Genomic DNA, 21,471 nt, shown 5'->3' on the forward strand with positions numbered 1-21,471 from the left:
CTGCGCAGCCACTCTGCAGACAGAGCCTTGGGCAGCTCACTCACACACGCACTTGTACTGTACGTAAATCCTCACGAACACAAAAGCAGTTTTTATGTTTCCATACTTTGCATGAATGGTGTTGAATGGCTTGAATTTAAATTTTCTTTTTTTTTATTAGCGTTCTAAATTTAATCCAAATAACTGTCCGTGTTCCTCGATGCACATGCGGGTCGGCGTTCGTGTGTCTCTGTGACATTAAGGAGTCTCACAGCCAGTCCAGCATTTTCATCGCCAAATATTACATTTCTAAACTCAATTGCTGATGTCATATTTCATGATAATCACAGTCGAGTGTTATTGCCTGCAGGTTGTGTTTACTAGCTATGATGTCACATTTGATACTGGAGAGCTCTCCAACGACTTAATGTGAACTTTACACGACAGAATGAGACCTAATTTGTTCAGCCAGCCCAAACTCAGGAGCTGTTAGCCAATGTGCCACTCAAGAAATTGTGTGAGTGTGCACGAGGATCTATGTATGTATGCGTGTGTGCATTAGCGTGTTCCTCTCCACGTGTGCAGACCTGCTGCAGGGCTCTCTGGATGTCTATGCCCTGTCCCCAGGGAGCTGGCGGGTTGGCTAGGCATTCTCCAGCGTTGCCCCTGCGAGATATGTCTATCCTCTGTCTCCTTAAATTCTGGAAGGCTGTAGACATGACTTTCACCCCGTCATATGTTAGAGCACCTGTGTACTGCAGAGAGCAAGTTTAATTCAATTACATTTCATGTCAAAAACACTAGAAGCGCTTTGCTTAAACATCAGAGACTTCATTTCTATAACTTAAACTTTAGGTTATTTTCTTGTTCCTGTAAATGGACAAATACCTTGATATGGAATCACTCCCAGCTTGGTATAGATACATAATTGTTATAGCAGAAATCCAAAAAGCATATTCAGATAAGAGTTATCTATTATATAGACACTAGGCTTAGAGACTTATGGAAGAAGAAGAAAGTAACTCAGAAATTTAAGGGGTAGTACTTTGAGTCCAGGCTTGGGCATTTTGGAGTCCTTATTATCAAACTCCATCCACTGCTGGACGATGCGGCTCACACTCGGCTCTGAGTTGTTGACGAGCTGGAAGCCGGTTATGTTTGCCCCGCCTTTCCTCAGATCTGTCAGATCAATGTCCAGAAAACCCTGAGAGGAAACCAGACAGAAACAGATTACACACACATACTCACACAGGTACAGAGGATATATTACCTCCCTGTGAAATCCAGATTGATATGTTCTTCTAGACCAGTGGATTGCAAACAGGGGTTCTGGGTATCCAAGGGTCACAAGAAAAAAAACCTGCACGTAAAATGGATCTCGCCTCTACTTTTGAGCTTTATAAGCAGTTTAGCTTATAAGCAGATGGATGAATGGATGGATGGATCATCATAACTTGTTAAAAACTGCATCAAAGGGTTTCAAAGGTTTTGGAATCAGCAGCAGGGCACCTAACAATAGGTGCTGCTGGTTGGGTAATTTAGCCAACTTTATTACATTTTAAGTACTGCTTTAACTGTGCCATCACAAGTTCAAGTTTTAATTTCTTAATAAAGAAAAAAAATCTTTCATTTTTACATAGGGTGATCATCCCATTGAGCAGACTTCATTTAGGTCTTTCCTGAGGGACAGAAGTAGTGAGAAAGAAAATAGAAAACCTCATTTCATGGAAGGAGCAGTCCGGGACTAATCTGTGATAGACGGAGTCCTCATAGGCTACTGTTAACAACAGCAGGATCAAAACCTTATAGGCTACTGTGAACAATGCAAGGCGAGCCTCAGGCAAAGAAGAATGGAGGAAGAAGCGATTTACTGTAATGGTATTTCCTTCTTGTATTTCCCCCCCCCTGACTATTATGTGGAGAGGGCTGTTTTTCAGAGAGGTAGAAAGTAGGAAAGACAGTTTCGGTCTCTCAGCAGGCTGCCTGTCAGCGTGGGGAGAGGAGGAGGTAGACAAGAGGGACCGGGTGGGAGTAGAGACAGAGCAGGAGAAAAGATTTGTCTGTGATTTGTCTGAGGTTTAAAAGCAAAGTTTTGACTGATGAGGAGAAAAGGTGCCTCTCTCTGGATTGTCTCCAGCGTACCATCCGTTTTCTTTCTTCTCTGCTCTGATGTTGTTGTTGTTTTTTATCGTGCCATTTGAAGCCTTGGCTCTTTTTATCACATCCGTTCCGAATTCGCGCTTGTTTACTGTGTTTTGATTTTCATACAGTCAAAACAACTGAAGAAAAAAAAAGAGGACTTGCTGTTCCCTAGCCTAAAGTTATCTAGAATTGTTTTTTTGCCCTTCTTTATTTAAGAGAAGAAGAAAAATACCCTAAACATATGTGGGCAACCAAGAGGGGCAGCATTCAGTCTGCCTTAACAGCCGCATTTCCCTTAATGTACCTGTATGTGTTGCCAGGTGTCCATATTTCTCAGCTCAACAGACAGACTTATGTCTTTTTTCTGCTCCATGAATGAGCTAATGCTGTGCAGTCAGCTGAGGAGGTTACTATAGAAACTAGCCTTTGCTAACACAGGACGTGGATGGGGGGTGTTCCCGACAGAATTGTAACCACAATTTAAGTACTTACTGAAATTCAGTCTGTGCTCAGAATCAAAGCACACAAGCACACATGTGCACTGAGGTAAGTAAATGAACTAAAAGGTCCAAGGATTTATAAAGTCGTTTTCTTTCTTTCTTTTTTTTTTTTTGGTCAAACATTTTAATGGGTCCATTATAAATGACTGTGGCCACTTTGCATATCACCTGTTATTACCGTCTAAGCTTTATCATTTAAAATTAAATCTGGCAAACCGGTCGGACAAGGGAGATTGAGTCAATCTAAAACGCCGGCAGTGAGAAACTGTTCAAGCCAGCAGCTGCATATTAATGTTGTTATTACCACAGCTTCTGTTGATGCCAGTTTTCTTTTCATTTGGCCGCATTTATCGAGTGTTGTCGGGGTCTGCATAACATGTGTGTGGCGAGAAAAAGGCCGCAGACAAAGAGAGCTAATGGATGTATGCTTGCATACACTGGCTGCCTGACCTTTTTCTGTTGCTGTGAGTCTGCACAGCTTTCTGTCACTGACTGTCACAGGTCTCCCACTTGTGTTGCTGTGATTTCTATAGCTGTGGCAGTGAAAGGATATTTGACTAAGCTGAGCTGCAGATGGAATGAGGGTAAAACCAGATAATTCTATTGGGTAAACACAACTACCGAATTGGCAATAAACTACTGAAAGTTTGGAATCCAGTTATGAAATGAAATATAAGATAAAAGATACAATTTACATAAATTTATATAAATTCAAATAAAGTGTGAATGCAGAGAAGAATAGTGCCGTGCAAAAAGTCCTGAGCCACCCCCGATTTCTCTATTTCTCTTAGAAAATGAGAAATAGATACAGTGAGTTACTGAAATGTGCCAACATATATGAGCCTTTATTCTTCAACACAACCTGAACTCTCTAACACAAGCTTTCTTATAACTTCATTTTAAGTGGTCTTCATGCCTGATTGTATTCCATTCTGTATTTTTCTATTCAAGTATGATTTACTGTATTGGCAGCGTGTTTGGAATCATTGTCGTGCTGAAATGTTACGTTGTTTCCAGTCAGATGCTTTTCAAATAATATTACATAGTTGATCAAAATCTGACGGTACTTCTCTGCATTCATAATTCCACCATATTTGACAAGATCCTCAACACCACTGGCTGCAATGGAGCCCCAAATCATGATAGAGCTTCCACTGTGTTTTACGGATGGTTGTTAACCCGTCTACTTAAATAATTTCTGATCAGTCTTCATTGAACAGTAAACTGATCAACTAAGGCATCAGATAGATCTCTCGGGTCTCGTGACGGAAACTTTTTGCTATAGATAACATTTTTTTGGGACATGACACTTCTTCTGTTGTCCTCAACTTTTTTAAGTAAACACTGCACACCATGCCCAGATAGTTTTTGGTTAATAACTATTTAAGAATCAACATGCTAGTGGGAAAATACTATTTTATGCTTGTTAAAGTGTTTTATCTTTGGCATTTTTGTAGATTCAACTAAAGAAATGGAATAAATTCATGTGTTTTTGTGTGCTAGTAACAAAGTGTTGAAAGACTTGATTTAAAATAGATTCTTTGCTAATGTGTCTGTTATGTGTCGGCACATATGCTTGGATGATTCGTAGGTAAGTGCTAACTGTGGTTTTAAAAACATCCTTTGAAAATGCTCAGGTACAGGAAGTGGACTGAAAATGAGTGAAAAAGCAACCAAAGAACTAGGGAAATGCTAGCTCAAGAACTATTGCTTAAGACGTCTTAAAAAATTACAAGAACATCTGGCTCCTTGGAAGCAAAAGATAATTGGTTGTTGGTGGTTATTAAGAAATTAAAAAAATGAAAATAGTCTTTCTTACCAGGTTAGCCAGAATGTAGTGGTAGCTCTTTGCATTCTTTCCTTGATCTACAATCTGAAAGATAAGAACAAAAAAGAGACAGAAAATAAAATGCGTGCCACACACGAGCACACAAGGTTGTTTCGAATATATTCATGTGTGAGAAAGTGAGGGGAAGGATACGACACTCTCTCGGCATCACACCACAGACAGGACAGTGTAAAGCATTTGATCTTGTGCAGGACAGGCAGAAAGTAGGTTAACAGGAAATCAGAGCAAAGGGACTGGCCTTTGAACATGTTGGCTTTGAGAAAATGACAGTTCTGGAGTCAGAGAATGTCCTTTCCTCCCTTTCCTTCCAGTGATGAATGGCTCTGCTGTGGAAGAAGTGTTCTTACAGCACTGCTGTCTTTATGCAGATATTTGCTCCAAAGAAAATGGCACAATATCTACCAAGCAAAATGTATCAAAAGAAAATTTTGATACATAACCCGAAGAGGGAACAAGTTAAAAGTTAAATATCAAAAAAAAGAAGCAAAGATTGAGAAATATACACAGTTTGAGACATGAGACTCTTCCTAATCCTACTAGTCTTCTCTCTGCTCTCAGTATTGTTCCCTTGTGAGCTCTGGTTTGATCTTTGATCTGATATTTAAATATTTTACAGAGTTCTACTTCCCTGGAACTCCATCAAGGTCTAACAATACCATGAAATAATGCAGGCTGTTAGTGATGAACTGTGCCAGCCCTTCTCCCACGCTTACACTCTGCATCTCTGTCCTGCCTGCGCTGTCATAATTCTTTCACTGCAGGCGTCGCAGGTCGGCCAATCACAAAGGGCCAGGACACTTTAAGAGATGGTTTATTTATATTATGAGTGGAGCAGGTAAACCGAGAGTCACTTTTACTTAAATCTAAATGTAGATTAAGTATATGATTAAAAAGAAAAAAATGTCATGCTTAGCTGGTGGCTAAATTCTTTTTTTTTCTTGGCTAAATAACGAGCCTGCTGTTGTGTATAGCCACAGCAAATTTGGTTGTGTGTGTCCTGACAACAGTCGCATAAAATAAGGCCAAGTGAGCAGCATTAATTTAAAGCTTAATAACAGCCTTAACCCGGTGGATATGAAGTTTGCTTCATGCTCTCCATGCAGGCAGTGTGGTAAATATGTTTTTTCGTTTCTCTTTCTCTTTGCAAGCATTTTGCTTTGTGTATACAGTGCAAAGTGCACTCATTTGTTTGTGTGCTGTTTTCGTGTGCGTCTAATGATGCCGTAGGTCATGACAGAAGGTGGCATTTGTTATTAATGATGACCTCAACACGAGGGGAGCCCTGTGGCCAAGCCTCAGGCAAGGAAAAACAAGAAGGAGGGAGGAGAGACACGAACCAGTACTGACACCAACACACCGTGCAACAGGGGGAAACACACAGCCACACTGGACTGTCAAATGGAAAAGTTTTGGCTTTGAGAAGCTTTTTTTAAATTATGCATACAGATTTTAAGAGTCATTCAGAGTGCAGCCCAAAAAGAGCAGGCCACCCTTTTTGTCTCTCTGTTGGCAAACCCACCGAAACATCTCTGCGGTGGCTTTTCTATGAAACTGCCTCTACACTCGGTTTATGTGATATACTGTCAGTGGCTGTATTGTAAGACAATATCTGTACAGTATGAGATGAATTAGATGCGATCAGTTGTGAGTTTAAAGGGCAAACCAGGCAGAGGTGTTGTGTATATATGTGTTTCTCGCTGGATGGGTGCACAGGCAGGGCAGCATGGAGGCAGGGAGCAGATGTCGGTGATTGATGGTGGCTGTCTGAATGGAGAACTTCTCGGGCTCAGCTTCTGTAAACTGGTGAGAACTGATGCAATAACCTTAACTGTAGACACCAGGCCATCAATAACATTCACACAGAGCAGTGATAGCCTACAAATACAGATGGGAATGTGTATGCACTTTTTTTTCTCCTCTGGAACAAACATAAAGAACTATTACAGTCTGACTGAAAATCATAACTTGCGTGGAATCAACAAGCAAAACAAATTACACCTTGGTGCCTTCATATTATGCCAGAATGCCTGCTTGTAAAAGGCAGTAAAAAAAACGAAAACACAAAAAACAACAAAGTGAAAAAAAAGTTTTCAAAATAATGGGTTCTTGGTTTCAGACAGCAGTTGAATAAAAGCAGCTCTTTTTGAGTCAGCAACCACTGATTTTGCTGATTGAAAGACAGCTGTCCTTAGCAGCTTGGTAATTAAACTCGGGTACTGCACACGAGTTGGCTGAAAAATATATTTTAATGTTTCCAGCTTGCTCATTTTAAACTGAGAACCCTGTGAAAAGGGTCTCTTGAACCTAAGTACTTCATTCATGATAATGTGCATGATAAAAGACTGTCCATGGCAAGGCATCCACAGAGGTGATGTTTAATGTGGAAGACTAATAAATAGAAGAAGTGTCAGTTTAGGATTAAAGTGTAGCTGTTGTATCCTAAATTAATGGTTTAATGTATCTACTGCTTCCTATTAACAACACTTAATAATCCGGCCTTACAACCCTTAAGAGTTAACTGTCACCCGAGGCTATCTCCAAAAGCAACTAATCCCCTTAAGTATTAAAATTCAAAACTTTACAGCAAAAAAATGTTTATATCCTTTTACAAACAGTTTCTGGTCTTTTTAGCAGACTTTAACAACGCTGAATGTAAAACACTGCACACTATAACAGCACCTTCATGCCACTGATTTGGGGTTATAAAACTAAAACTTCAACACTGAGTTGAATTAACATTGTTATGGAAGCCTGCTCACAGTCTGCTAGGCTGCATTTGAGCTAATTCCAATAACCAAACGGGACCTCGGGAAGAGGGATGAGCCTGACTAGTCAGCTAGATGTTTGAACGTTTGCCAACTTTGCTAGTCTGTGTCAGAAATAATAGTCGGTTAAATGTATTATTTTTCTTTAATTAATGCAGAAAGGCAGTTACTCGCTCAAAGATGGTTCAAAGATGACACCACTGGTGACCTGGGGCTACAGCCCTAACACACAGCCGGCATCCCCCTGCCTCTCGTTCTTTCTACCAGTGGAAACAAGCTGGGGAAAAATAAACTGATGACAGCTGTTCTAACTAGCACTGGTGTATAAAACCTGGAGAATAACGGGAACATAAACAAACATCCAAAGCCAGGTGTAATCATATTCTGAATGTGGATGCTAGCAAGCGTAAACCAAGGCGGCTGCTGTTAGCATCACAAAGGTTAGACATACTCTGCCATCTAATCTGATGCTGTGTGTTTGCAACTTTATAAAGGACAAAATAGGGCACACATTTCAGCGGCCTCCAAAAAATATTGAACAAGGAACACGATTGACAGTTTCATATTGCTCCTGTAGAACACGTGAGATATTTGTTGTAATGAGCACTCAGTTTAAATGTTTTCTTAGGATCTTTTACACCAGTCTAACTTTGTTTCTCTTGGTTAAACAACGAACAAATTAGTGGTTTAAACAAGAGAAAAACAAACTGTAGCTACTGTCGGTGAAATGCACCCATACAGCTGTCTGTGGACTTTGCTAATAAAACTAGCTAGCATTAGCCCATAATGTAGCGCTGTTGCCTCTCATCCAGCTATATTCATTTATGGCTCCAAACAACCTAATTGCCAAAAACGCCATTTCAAAAACCAGTGGGTGATGACACAGTGTCTGTGTCCATCACAATATTCTTACAAGCGTATAAACATCCACTTTTCATATTTTTAACCACTATTTTTAGCAGTTGCTAAGGAAACTGCCAACATAGCATCCTAGTAGTGCATCATGTGTAAACTGCAGTGGTTACTGTGATATCTTCCTTTAGCCAAACTACTGTTTGTGAATAATTAGCCAGAAACATTTTCTTCATAGTATCTCCTTGTTGTGTTTTTAATCTTCCTTTATAAAGGTAACAACAAAGAGACACCACCTTCATGATATAATCTGGAGTTCAAGGGGCCTGCTGTGCCTAGTTACAGTTGCTAAGCTATGATTGGACAGTCTGTGTTTGATGGAAGGGGCTGCTGAACAGTCAATTGTGATGATAGGATCCTTTTCCTTTTAACAATGTGGAGGTGAGAAAGTGATGATCCTATCATGGGAGAACTGCTGGCTTCAAATGCCAAAGCTGTGTTATTTATCTTTTACTGTCCTTGATGCTCCAGCAGACGAGACATCACAACAGACCAACAGCCAACCACCACATTAAATTTATATCCCCTCCTTTCTTTATCTGATAAAAATGTGTATAAATTTGTCCTGAAATGTTTGTGGCTTTTTTTGTATGTCTGAGGAATTCTTTTAAACTTAAGCCACATACATAACTAATACTTAGCTTGACATGTGTCTAAAAGAACAGCTGTATGCTTTTGTTGTGCTATGAGGCCACATTTTTATGCTAAAATTAGATTATACATTGTGAAAACATCAAAAAGAGTGAATGTTTTTACCATTTGCAGTATGTTGTTGAGTCTCTCAGTCTCACAGTCAATGATAATCTGGCCCTCCTTTCGCTTGTCCAAATCCTGGAACACCTTCGCAAAGGCGTTACTCGATATGGTCTCCACATTGACTGAGGTCACCAGCCAATTCCTCTCTGCTGCCGTGTCAAGAACCTTCTGCAGCACAGACAGACCTGGAAGAGAAGCAAATGAGAACATGTGCTTTTGCCAAGTGTACGGAATAACTGAAATGCGCAAAGAAAGCTCTGGAGGTAACTGTGTGGGCACCTGTAACAGAACTTCTGCAAAGATGATGAATGACTAGTTGGTATTCATCTACTGGGAGCAATCCAACAGTGTCTACATCTTATTAGACAGCATGTGAAATAAATTACATGCGGGGTAATCTCATGCTTTGTGTAGTTATATTATGAACTGCAAGATAAGACAACTTGTGAGCCAAACAGAAGCTGCACAGAAACCCAAACTGCCCCTGATAAGCTTATCCATCAGAATCTCCCCTGTAGCTCTGGTGATAAAGTGTGACGAATGCGATAGTCCATTAAGCACACTGACATATACAGGTGCACATTTCCAACTCGCACACCGCCGGGCTAAATAATCACCATTTTCATGGTAACAAACAATCAGCTAGACGACACACTCACAGTAAGCTTTAAGTCCTCCAAGCCCCAATTACAGGTGGCTCTACTCAATTACACTGTCACCAATACCCTGCTGACTCATTCGAGCATCATAGAGAAGCAGGTAGAGCAGCCAAAAAGCTAAAGGCTCATGCTAAGACAGGATATAAAAGGTGATTATGGAACACATTGATCTTGAGCTCTGATTTACAATCTGAGTCACTGTTGTACTTCTTTGCTGCTGGCAGCAGACCAATCAGATTCCTCTCAAGCTGGCAGCCGCAGTTGTTCCACAGAGTAAATAAAGTAATTTCACCCACGGCAGACTGGCAGCCATTACCCAAATGAATTATAGCAATCACAAAATTTAGAATTCCAAACTGATACACGACATAGTTGTGTTTGCTTCCATGTCACTTAGCTGGCAAGCACTGTTAAAGACTCCTTCTTTCCACACATCACGCGTTTTACATATATTCTACGACAAATGCACGCAAATACATTACTGGCTTTCCCACAACAACAGCAACAGCAGCAACAAAACAGACCCTGTCAAAAGAAGAATGAGAAATGAAGTCACAGCGTCTGAAAGATGATTGCTTGGCCTTATTAGAATGCACACCAGCTGCTCTCCAGGCAATTCACGCTGCTTTTTTTGACAACAGGTCATTAAGAAATAAAAAGATGGATGGTGTTTCACCTCTATATATGACCACAATATAGCACATGTAAATAAATTAGGCAACCAGACAAATGTGAGGATGCTGAATGGAAATGATACAGAGGTGTTGGTACATGGCTATTCCTTTTTACCTCATGGTGCCGACACATTTAACAGAAGAAATGAATGATAGAGCGATGAGCACGGGGAGACAGGAGATAGTGAGCCGTGGCTGTGAGTAAAGTCACGAGGGCGGCTGTACTTTAATGGAGTCGAGCTGTGGCGCGAGTAAGGGTTTCAGCACCATGGACAGCACCACTCATTGTAACCAGGACCCATGTTCCCAAATATGATAATCCTCCCAGAGAGCTTGTCTAAAACTATAAAGCAAAACTGTAAATAAAACTATAAGTAAAGAGTTCCAGCTTAAGAGTGATTCAGCTCAAAAGACAGAAAGTTTTACCTCAGGAAGGCAGTGATCCTGCCGCTCGGTATGACATGATGGGTGAAATTGGCAGACCTAATCATATAATTTACTCTGGAAATGGTTTAAACATGAATTTGAAACTGTAATAAATAAGTTAGTTGCATAAATCTGAAGCCACACTTTAGTCTACGAAATATTTGAAAACACGGACCTACCAGTTTATTATGTTGGCATACTTTGCGCTTAATTATTAACAGTGAAAATTATTCAGCTTTTACAAATTACACCTACAATGCCGGGAAGTTCGCCATGTCTGTGAATGCTTTTGCAAGTCTGAGATGTGAAAAATAAAATGAACTGAATCATAATACGAGACCGTGGAAGAGCTGTAATTGTTTGTGTGATCACTCGGCTGATGAAAGCTGGACCGACCAAACTCATCACTGCTGCACTGCTGCGCTCTTTTTCTTTTTCTTTTTTTTTCAGTTCAGTGTTATTGCGTTGGCTGGAAGATGTGAGCGAATTTTAAATGAGATCGACCACAAACATTATCTTAGCTCAGCATTTGGAGTTGACACACATGCAAATGCACAATTTATTATTATTATGCAATCACTGTTATTATGGTGGGAAGTTTAAATACTCAAAAGTCACATCTCCAGCTTTACCTATTTCCATCAGCCACTGTGTAAAACGTTTGTATAATCCTGACTTTAAGAGAAACAGCTACTTTTAGTACTAGGACGCGTTGTGAACACAGACCCAGAAGTTCTTTTGTAGTTTATTTTAAATTTTTCTATTTTTTTCTAAAAACCTAATATGCTTATTTAGTTCTTAATCTGATTTTACATTGTGTTACAGCACTTAAGAATACAGCTGGTTAGCAGTTAAGGTGTGCTAAAATTAGTATTTGAATCTCATTAATGGATTCTAATGTTTTCTTTTTTCTTCCTTTGTTTTGTTACAGAAGTATTGATTGCTTGCTTCATTGACTGATTGATTTACCTCAAATATCCTCTCGCACTTTTAAATGTGCTTGATGCACTCCTCTAAATCAAAGTCAGTCTGACAGGAGAATTCACAAAAATGTTCCCTCAAAGGCATCCTGAGAGAGAATGATATCATAATGGAATCTGGCTGTCGTAAGCACCCTTTTGGCCAGAGGCAGTACATGGGCGACCAGGGCAACAGACAATCAAGAACAGAGAAAATAACACTTTAGCAAACTATTTCCTGAATATTGTTTATGATAGGTTTAATGGGCTATCAAATTTGTTTTCCCATTCTTGGCTTCTGAAAATAAAAATGAGAGGCACATTTATTAGGGTATGCTGTAAGAGAGCAAGACAAATGGTAATAGAAAAGGGGGGAAATACTAAAGCCTCTGAGGTGGCAGGAGGGTGATAATGCATGTGATATATTTGTATGTCCTTGACTGCTTTGGATAATGGATTAAACACTGGAAAAATGCTAACATAGATTGACATTTAATATGAATATATTAGACTAGAAATTAGAGAGCTTTTGGTCTTTTAAATCAGAAAAATGCAGGTTTACATGGTAACAGTCTGGTCTGAAAGTACATCTACTAAGTGAGCAACACAACAATTTTACAGTAAAATGCTGTATATTTTTTATTCTTAATTTAATAGTGTTAAAATGTTAAATTTAGTTATGCTGTGTTTAAACTTTGATTCCTGGCAAATAACTGAACTTTTTTAAACCAGAAGTGAAACTTCACATTAAAATGCTTTTTTGTGTCCTAGGTCACTGTAGGCAGCAATAATCTAGCATTTTTGTTCATTTGTTTGTTTGTTGGCTTAAGAAAAAGGAGAAAATCACAGAAAAAAAATACAGGAGTGCCTCCTCCTCACATAAAATCCACACACAGTGCTGACCGTACAGCCTATGCTATGATGGCTAGCCCTGTTAAGCTATGTTAATGTTTAGCTAGAAGTGGCCAAAGCTCCTGAAACAAAGTAAAGGTTCTGGCCAGTGTTCACACTTCAGTGTTGTTTCATATAGAAGACATTCTCACAAAAGCTGAGATCTTGTTATAGTTCCAAAAAAAAGGACACAGAGTTTAGGGTCCATAGACTATCGACATATGGTTGCACTTTGTTCCTCATAATGAAGTTCAAGACAGAGTACAGACTAATGATCACAAATAGTTTTGTATGGTTATGGTAAACCTTATATTTTAAATTGTACTGTACCATAATATGTTGTTGTAACTTACAAGAGATACACTGTAGAGTGTACAAGAGTTTCATGCTAGCAAATTCAATTCAGTTCAATTCAATTCAATATAGTTTTATTTATATAGTGCCAATTCACAACAGTCTCCTGAAGGCACTGTCAACTTAACTGATGCAGTGTACCTAATAAAAGATAGTTTGATGAAACATTTAGAGGAGGCAAACACAGCCGCTCTATACCGTACTACACAAACTGATCAAACTAAATACGATTTCTTTTAAAGGCTTTAAATAACCATGTAGGAAGAGTGACTGCAGTGTAGTATCCAAGCAACAGAGACGACTGATATGGATTCTGCTGGCTCCATCCCACTACTCACAGGGGTGACCCTCTCAGACACAAACACACACACACACACAGACATATGAAGAATTCGTGAGTAGTTAATAAATGGATCACAGAAGATAAAAAAATAAATCTGAGGGGCATGTGTGGCCGCTACGGTCATCATGCATTGACAGGCCAAAGACTGCTGTGAAATCTCTACTGTCACTGCTTGATTGTGTGCTGTGTGGAATGACATAATGGCATCTGTCTTTTAAAGCTGACTTAAATCTGCTATTTGTCACACACAAGTCAAACACATAAGCAGATACAAGCTGCAATAAGCTGTCATACTGCCTAAATGTATTGAAGTGTGCCTGCTTTTGGGCATACACAAAAAATACACAAATCATGGTCATGCTCCAAAACCCACAACACCTGGGACAGATGGCCTGGCATTATGGGGAAAGCTATAGCTGTTTGGCTCTGGGGGAGATGGAGAGGAAGAAGCAGGAGGCTGACAGGTGTGCTACTTTATTTTTGTCTGACTATGCAGAAGTGTCATTAAAATGTTCAATTTAAATGCTACAGCACTCGTTTTTTCTTTCATGGGACCGACAAAGGAACTGCAGCAACCCTGTTCTCTGTTGAGGAGCGCTCAATAAAAAGCTTAATTTTTTGTACCATTGTGCGATTTATCTGATAGTCAGTGCAGGTCAATAGTTCTTTTCTGTGTTCCCTGTCTGTAAAAAAGTGGTGGTCTAAAATAAGCTTTCTGATGACTGCTCATTGCTGCACAATGACTAAAATTGACCCTACTGCTGTCGCCATGGCAATATAAAGATGACACCTGGTGGCTGGTCTAACGACTGGTACTGGCTGTCTTCGTCTGCACGCATGCTCGTTTTCATGAGAGAAATTCCACCATCAGATGTTGACATTATTTTTTGTAATGATGTAGGCAAGCCTAAACATTGCGTTAAACAGAGAGCGAGCAGCTTTCCTACCTGAGTTGGAACTGTACATGTAGACAAACTTGGACCATCCATAGTGTTCGATAACTCCCACCAGCGCATCCTGGAGCTCGGGCCTCAGCTGGATCACAAATTGATTGGCTGTTTCGATGGGGAAGGATGGTGTCACAAAGCAGACGTGCAGCGCTCCACAGAAGGACATGAGCATGTTGACTGTCTTCCTGTCATACAGGCCAATGATGGCATACACACCTTTGGAGAACTGGGAGCAAACTGCAAGGGACAGAACAGAAAAACAAGCAGAGTTTAAAGATTCTAGTTTAAAGATTTTTAGGAGGGAACATTTGCATCCAATGTGACGGTCCGGGGAATATTTGATGTGAAAGTGATCCACGGTGCAACATCCTTTCTGCACTCTTCATCGTTTTTTAAAGTTAACCACATAATCTGCACACCTTTCCTAAGAAATTAACACTTTATTTTTATTAACACAAATTAAAAAAAAAACACACACAATGAAATCAGCAAAAACATTAATCTAATTATCTCTTCATTGCTGTTACACAGCGTCTATTAATCGTCAAATTAAACTTTGTCGCCGTCCTGCCTACATCCACTAGTAGGATAAGAGTGATATGGTCCAATAAGCAATTGTCGTAATTAGCCTGTAGAGCTATCGTGTGCAGATCTGCAGCTTTTCTGAGTCTAAGGTTATAGTTAGATGAATATCCAGGAAATTGAGAAAAGATCAGGCTAATCGAAAAAATAATCATTTAATTTTAAACTGAATTAACCACATCCCACAACAGAATTTTGTCTGAATTAAAATCAACTTAATCCATGGTTTGGATTTAATTTTGGTTTTTAAAGTGGGAGGAGAGAAAGAAAGAGGAAATAAGTATCTGTGGCATGCTGGGCGCTGTGAAGTCTTTAGAGCCTGAGCTATTAACTAGTACTCAATAGCATGTTTATGCAGGGCTCATCTGTTGGTCCAGCTGCATAGCATTAATCTGTGTGTTTTGCCTTCAGTGAAAGGTGGAGGTGGTGGAGGCAGATTAGGAGTAGAGAGGTTAATCAATGCATCCCCAGGGTTCCACTGACATTTTACTAGCAGCAGGAGGCGGTTTCCAGCTCTCATTTGCCTTTCTCCCTCAGTCCCTTCATTTTTCTCTCTCTCATTGTCTGTCTGTCACTCTGATTTCTTTCACACCCCCTAAATTCTTAAAATAGCTAATTTATATTCGTGATCTTCTCTCAGCACTGTATATCCTCACCGTGCTCTCAGTAGAGCATGGTATCTTTGCACTTCCAGGTCTGGTCTGGGCTATTTTCTGCTATGGCGATGGGTGGGCCTTACTTATCTCAGTATTTACCAAACAGATTGAAGACGGTGCCTGTACCCACACGGGGGCCAGCTTGCAGCTAGGAGCTGAGGGAAAGACAGAGAGCGAGGATGGCCCATACCCAAAATGCCTAACCTGTCACAGACCTGCACCCTCCGGTCAGGCACGTGTGTGTGACGGAGATAGAGGGAGAGTGAGGAACCGAGAGTGGGAGAAAAATCAGGGATATCACAGAAAAATACACGCGCGTACACGCCATGAACATGCACACACATATGCAGCCTCTAGTGCTCCAAAGCCTGGTGACTCACCCTACTTAAAGCAAGCCCTGAAATAGACATTTTGCGCCTCGCCACACTGACTCAGTAACAGAACTATCTTTTCTTCATGCTCTTGCTAATAAATGGACACTCTCTCAGCTACTGCTTTCCACTAGCACACATTATATATATCCCCTTACAATTTTCTAGGACCAATTTGATGCGGTGTCCTCCATGTTCTGCTTGAATAAAAGGTAACGGGAGCTTGTTTGACTTTTTGTGCAGTGCCCCATTACTCTGCCCTACAGCAGGTTACAATGTTTCACCGAATATGAGTCATTTCTCATCACTTCAGCGTGTGCGTTTGGAAAAAAAAAACCAACCATGTGACAGAGACCTCCTGCTCCGAGTTGGCAAGACAACCATGCGCCTGTCTAATTCGACATAAGCATTAGCGTAGCTCAGCAGTCCGAGTCTTGATAGCAGTACACACCGGTAGCATGTTGAGTCTGTTTGTGTGTGAGCAGCTTGTTAGTGTTGCTCCACATGTGTAACGGCACTGGACGCAGGGCTGAGAGACCTAAACTGATCTCAAAGACCCCGGCAACACCTGTCCACTCTGGCACTCCGTATCTCCTCGCCACAGTTACAGCTGCCATGGTGGCAGGACTGGGGTTGCCCTGGCAACAGTCTGTTTCTCTGGCAGGGATTACAGTAGCTCAGAGCTGCTAAAGGACTTTCGTAAGATGGAGTGGGAATTGTGGAGTGTTTGGACATTTTGTCATAATTAGGTTTTTCACCTCGAGGAATTAGCAAATTTGCAAAACTGACTTGGTTTTGCAAAATCCTTAGATAATTTGTGAAATAATGAAAGACAGTAGGGCTTCACTGCATCCCATTTTTATTATCACTCAAAACGAGAAACGGATAATGCCCAACAAGTTCTAACTTGCTATAACTGCGAGGCAAAGCTCTGCTGATTCTCATTTAGAAGCTATTTATCCTTTCTGAGGTTGTTATTATTGGTTATATAAATAACCCCAGTTCCAACATCTCCAGCTTAGCTCAGCTCAGGCTCTCTATACATACAAATTAATGCCGGGGGGGGGAAGCAATTTAGAAACACCAGCACCCAGAAATCCAGGTGCTACTTGTTACACTTCCTAATAATAATGTCACTTTTAGAGGTGTTTTGTGACATTATAACATTAAAAAACATACAAAATTGCAAAATTACTGCCATTAAAAGGGAATTTGTAAAATTAAAACATTTATGCCATTAAAAATAAACGTGAAACAATAAAAGTTTACTGCTATTGAAATGGACCTTGTTACATTACGAGGTCCATTAAAAATGAACTTGTAACAATAAAAAATTATTGCTATTAAAATGGAACTTGTTACATTACAAGTTTACTGCCATTAAAAATCAACTGCAAATGATAATAAACATTACAGCCTTACCTACGGAGAATTACTCATTAACATATTTTTGCTTTATCAAAAGTGAACACTGTTTACATCAGGTTTTGCAGTTTCAGTCAGAGTATCGAATATCCTATCATCTATGCCATGTATTAACTTTAACTTGTTTCATATCAAGCTGACACTGGTAGCATTTCCTTCCAGCCAAACTAAGAGCTAGCCATTGCTTTTTCTGAGCTGTCAGTGGCCACCGGTGTGTAAGTTTAGCTAGCAGATATCACAGTGATTTGTGTTTACTCGTAACTTTGTTAGTGCCCGTTTTAAAACACTGGAATACTTCTACAATGTAAAGGCTGTTCTCTCTGAATCTCCTTGGCTGAGCTACACAGTCATCTTGACACTGGGGGTGATATGGTAAAATTTTTTACTGTGAGGGATGATACATCTGAAAAAGTAACGAAACTATAAAAAACAAAAGAACTAAAGGATACTTTTCTCTCTGCTCCATCTTTCCTTTTCGTCCATCTATCTATTCTGGCCTTGTCTGGACATTGTCTGCATTAAAGCAGTTAGACAGTGAGCTCCTGTGTGTCAGGGATCATACTATGCAAGTGAGAAATATTCGTGACTTTTTGCTCGTGACGTTAACTGTTCAAAAGAATTTAAGGCTCTGTGCTCCTGATCGGCTGCCCACCACTACTAACGCTACAATTATAATATTTCAACAGCCGTGTATAAGCCGAGCATCCATGTAACAAATGATTTAACTGTACAACTGCGACAAATTACCTGTGGTGTACGATAGTATCCTTTGTGATTTCTTTATACTTTCTCTTTTTGTGGAATAAATAATTATGAATAACTGATGAAGCCCCCATTGATTTTGCAGCTGTAGCTGAGTTAGCAGATATTTGATAAACTCATACACACAGCGGATTGCAATCAGTCTCTGAGAGTTTCATTACTAACCTCTTAACTTACAGTTAGGCCTGTGTGTGTTTACTATTGAAACCTTAACATTGTCTAATGATGCCTATCTGTAACTGTGCTTCATTTTAAATGAATCTAATTAATCAACCTGATTATTATGAGTGACTATCATTTGCCTGTTTTGGTGGCTTTTCCCTAAGTAGGCAGCACTGTAAAAAAATATATGTGAGAACTCCACAAAGTTACGTTTAAATGCATTAACACCAATTAACCATAATAACGTCCAAAAAGTCAGCAACTAATTGTTTACTGCATACAGCTGCAGGAAAGCTCGTTGGAGCCGAGCTGACATTTTCATCCATTCCAGGCTTTTCCTATGAATGAACAAGATGTTGATTTGCATTTGTTGTGGCCAAAGAGCTTTGGGCGGCAAGAAAAAAGGAGAGAGAGAAAGAGAGAAAGAGACAGAGAGAAACTCAATTCCTAAAGGGGCTGATACTCACGCAACAGGAGGAACTGTCAGAAACAACTCACGCACTCACGTCTTCCCTGTTCTCTGTTTCCTATGCCCTGCAGCTGTTCCTCTGCTTAGCATGAGCCAAATTTTAAATGACAGACGTGTCTGTGCTGGCTGCACAAAAGAGGGATGTTTGTGACAGTTGCTCCTGCATCTGAAGGGCTATTGGGCGGGTGTTTGGAAAAGGTGCCTCCTTAATAGTGACCATAACCGTTTAAGATAGAAATATGGATAGACGACTTGATGGCTAAAAAAAGTACACTTTAAGCATTAAAACAGCATCGCGTTAGTTTTGATGGATAGGAAAAAAATATATTTGACAGATTTTTGGGAAAACAAAAAAATTCATTTAAGGATATGTCAGTATTCGCTGGAAATATAGGGAAATAGATATATAAGTCAGAGGTGTCAAGGTGCCCTTGTGCATGGCTGCCTCCCAGCAGCTCCACATCAGCTGTTCCCTAACCTGTGTACAGAAACGCAGTATTAAAAAATTGCTTCTTTGTGTGGGTGTATGTGATTCTTTTTTCAATAGTCCTGGTTTGCTTGACATGCCAAAAATAAATAAATAAGAAAAAAAAATCAATGCAGCTGAATTGAATTGTACCAAGAGCCCTCACAAATGTATTTTTAGGGCTTCACACAAACAGGTTTGAAAGAATCAATACTGTATAACAAATGTCATTTGAGTGCTGTGCCTAATGCCAAATCAGTAATTGATGTAATCTGGACTCACAGGTTTACGGAGACCATAGACAAACCACAAATTCTGATATGCTTATCAGAAACACAAACACACACAGACACACACAGGAGGGACACACGTATCTACTATTTTCCTCCCTTGGGTTATACATGCTATTATAATGTGCAACATTAAGGTCAGCGGTAGAGAGGAAATTTCACAGCAGCAGGAAGCTGGGTTTAGCTGGAGGGTGCATAGTGATTGGAGAGTTCTTGTTCAGTCATCCATAAAGATCTTTTTTTGATAGAGCCTCACTACTGAGGACTGACATGCCAGGTGACTCCATAAAATAGGACATCCGATTTGGTTGCTCATCTTATCCTCTGATCGACCGTATACCGTTCTCAGTTCGGTGCGTTATTTACTGTGAAACTTCAAAGAAATCTGTTTCAAATGCTATGAAATCATGAATTTTTCCTGCGGGCATCACTAAACTAAGACTGAGCGCTGCAAGCTTTCAAATCCAGCTTTCTTCTAGTTCAGCATATTGTTGCTAGACTGATTCATAAAGTCATTTCACCCAATCCTACACCTTTAGGTCATCACGATTTTCCAACTAGTCCCTTTTCAGCCTATAGAACAAGGAAAACCAAACACATTATTCAATTATTCATGAATTCTTGAAAAAGGAAATTAAAAAAAAGAAGAAATTAGGAAACAAAAAAGGCCCAATGTGAGAAATTTAAAGGTCCTGTCTAATTTGTTTTCCTCACAGCCCTGGAGCAACACTATAAAATCAAGGGACGAACATCAAGATCTGTTACGAATGAGCTCCGTAACTACTGCACGAATATGGAACTGCAGATTTCCTGTAGTTCCAATGAAGCTATTAAAGTTTGATTGATTAATCAGCACAGTTACATTTATAAAGGAATTCACAGTGACCAGCGGCTGTGAACCTGTAGCACTATTCTATAGAAACAGTACGCAAAATTCAAGGTAAGTCAAGTTTTTTGTGGCTCTTATGCTTCCAATCCTGCCTCCCAAAATGACAATTACAGGTAACATTCCTACATGTATCGTTCATATCAACACAAAATGAAATCCTCAGATCATTTATATTTAAATATATTTTCATTTAAAATGTCTTTATACATAAAATCCTGATCATGATAATCAGACGCTTTTATAATTATAATTTATAATGTGCCTGGGACACACTGCTTATTTGGCCTATTTTTCCAAGTGATACAAAGTGGTTCTCAACGCTCGAGACAGTGGAATGATCTGTCAATAGTCCTATTTATGTCAGGTAAAAACAACATTACATAACTGAAAACCTCAAGTATAGTTTCAGTGTCTACAATAAGTTCTAATCCTGCCAAGCAGCTGGATAATTTATCACTGTCCGGTGGACTTTTTGTTTAGTATGAAATACCAAATATCCCAGTTTTATCATTTCTAACAGCAGATGTTAGGCTGCAGTAAAATTAGTGTTGAGATCTTTCTTACACTGTTTATTATCACTGGAAGTGAAGATACTTTTTTGATTTTTGAACTGTCATGTAATAGAGTTTATAGGCTTTCATCCAAAATATAGGAGGGACAAAATCAGCAGCAATCCACTAGGCTGCCAAACAATTTTTTTTGTTGACTGTACTGATTGCAGTGTAGGTATGAACCTAGTAGCTAAAGCAACAGAGAGGCTACTTGGATACAATTTCCTATCATTTTTCTGCTCGTGGTTCTGTAATGAAAGCCTTAAATTCCTCACAAAATAATGAAAAATCTATATAAAAAACATTTCACATTTCTTGTTTTCAGAAATTTACACTTCCTTGACTTGGCTGGCTTACACTGATAATCCTAAGGTTTGGTACTTTTCTGCACTTAGTTTAAAGTATCCTTTGGAAACATGAGAGGAATGATACCAGCAGGGAGGTAGCTGTGACATGAGGCAGCAAAATACACCACCTTCACAAGGGTGAAGGGTCACTCAATCAACCACGGAGCACTTTGAGGGGAGATAAACACATCTGACACCAGACACTGCTAGGTGCACAGTTATCCTCCACTCAGCCACCCATGGCTAATAACTGCCAGATAATGCATGTAATAAAAACAGAGAGCATGTTGTGGTCCCTCTGGTCTCATCCATCTTCAGGAGAGCTAATCAGCTATGTTAATG

At 39.7% G+C, this 21,471-nt stretch overlaps 1 protein-coding gene across 4 annotated transcripts in view; it reads right to left on the reverse strand.

The window, feature by feature from the left end:
* Positions 1–21,471, reverse strand: part of gria1a (glutamate receptor, ionotropic, AMPA 1a) — a 74,272-nt gene that overhangs the window by 40,410 nt on the left and 12,391 nt on the right. For all 4 annotated transcript variants that reach the window (XR_005614040.1, XM_039616125.1, XM_031733317.2 and 1 more), the window contains exons 3-7: positions 14,157–14,396; positions 8,904–9,088; positions 4,441–4,494; positions 1,025–1,183; positions 567–734 (exon numbers count right to left, since the gene is read on the reverse strand). Coding sequence is in view for 3 of the 4 variants with exons in the window: in XM_039616125.1 (XP_039472059.1) it covers positions 567–734; positions 1,025–1,183; positions 4,441–4,494; positions 8,904–9,088; positions 14,157–14,396 (806 nt within the window). In the remaining variant the exon portion in view is untranslated. The remainder of the gene's footprint in view (positions 1–566; positions 735–1,024; positions 1,184–4,440; positions 4,495–8,903; positions 9,089–14,156; positions 14,397–21,471) is intronic.

The sequence above is a fragment of the Oreochromis aureus genome, linkage group 2, assembly GCF_013358895.1.
Source record: "Oreochromis aureus strain Israel breed Guangdong linkage group 2, ZZ_aureus, whole genome shotgun sequence".
Lineage (NCBI taxonomy): Eukaryota > Metazoa > Chordata > Actinopteri > Cichliformes > Cichlidae > Oreochromis > Oreochromis aureus.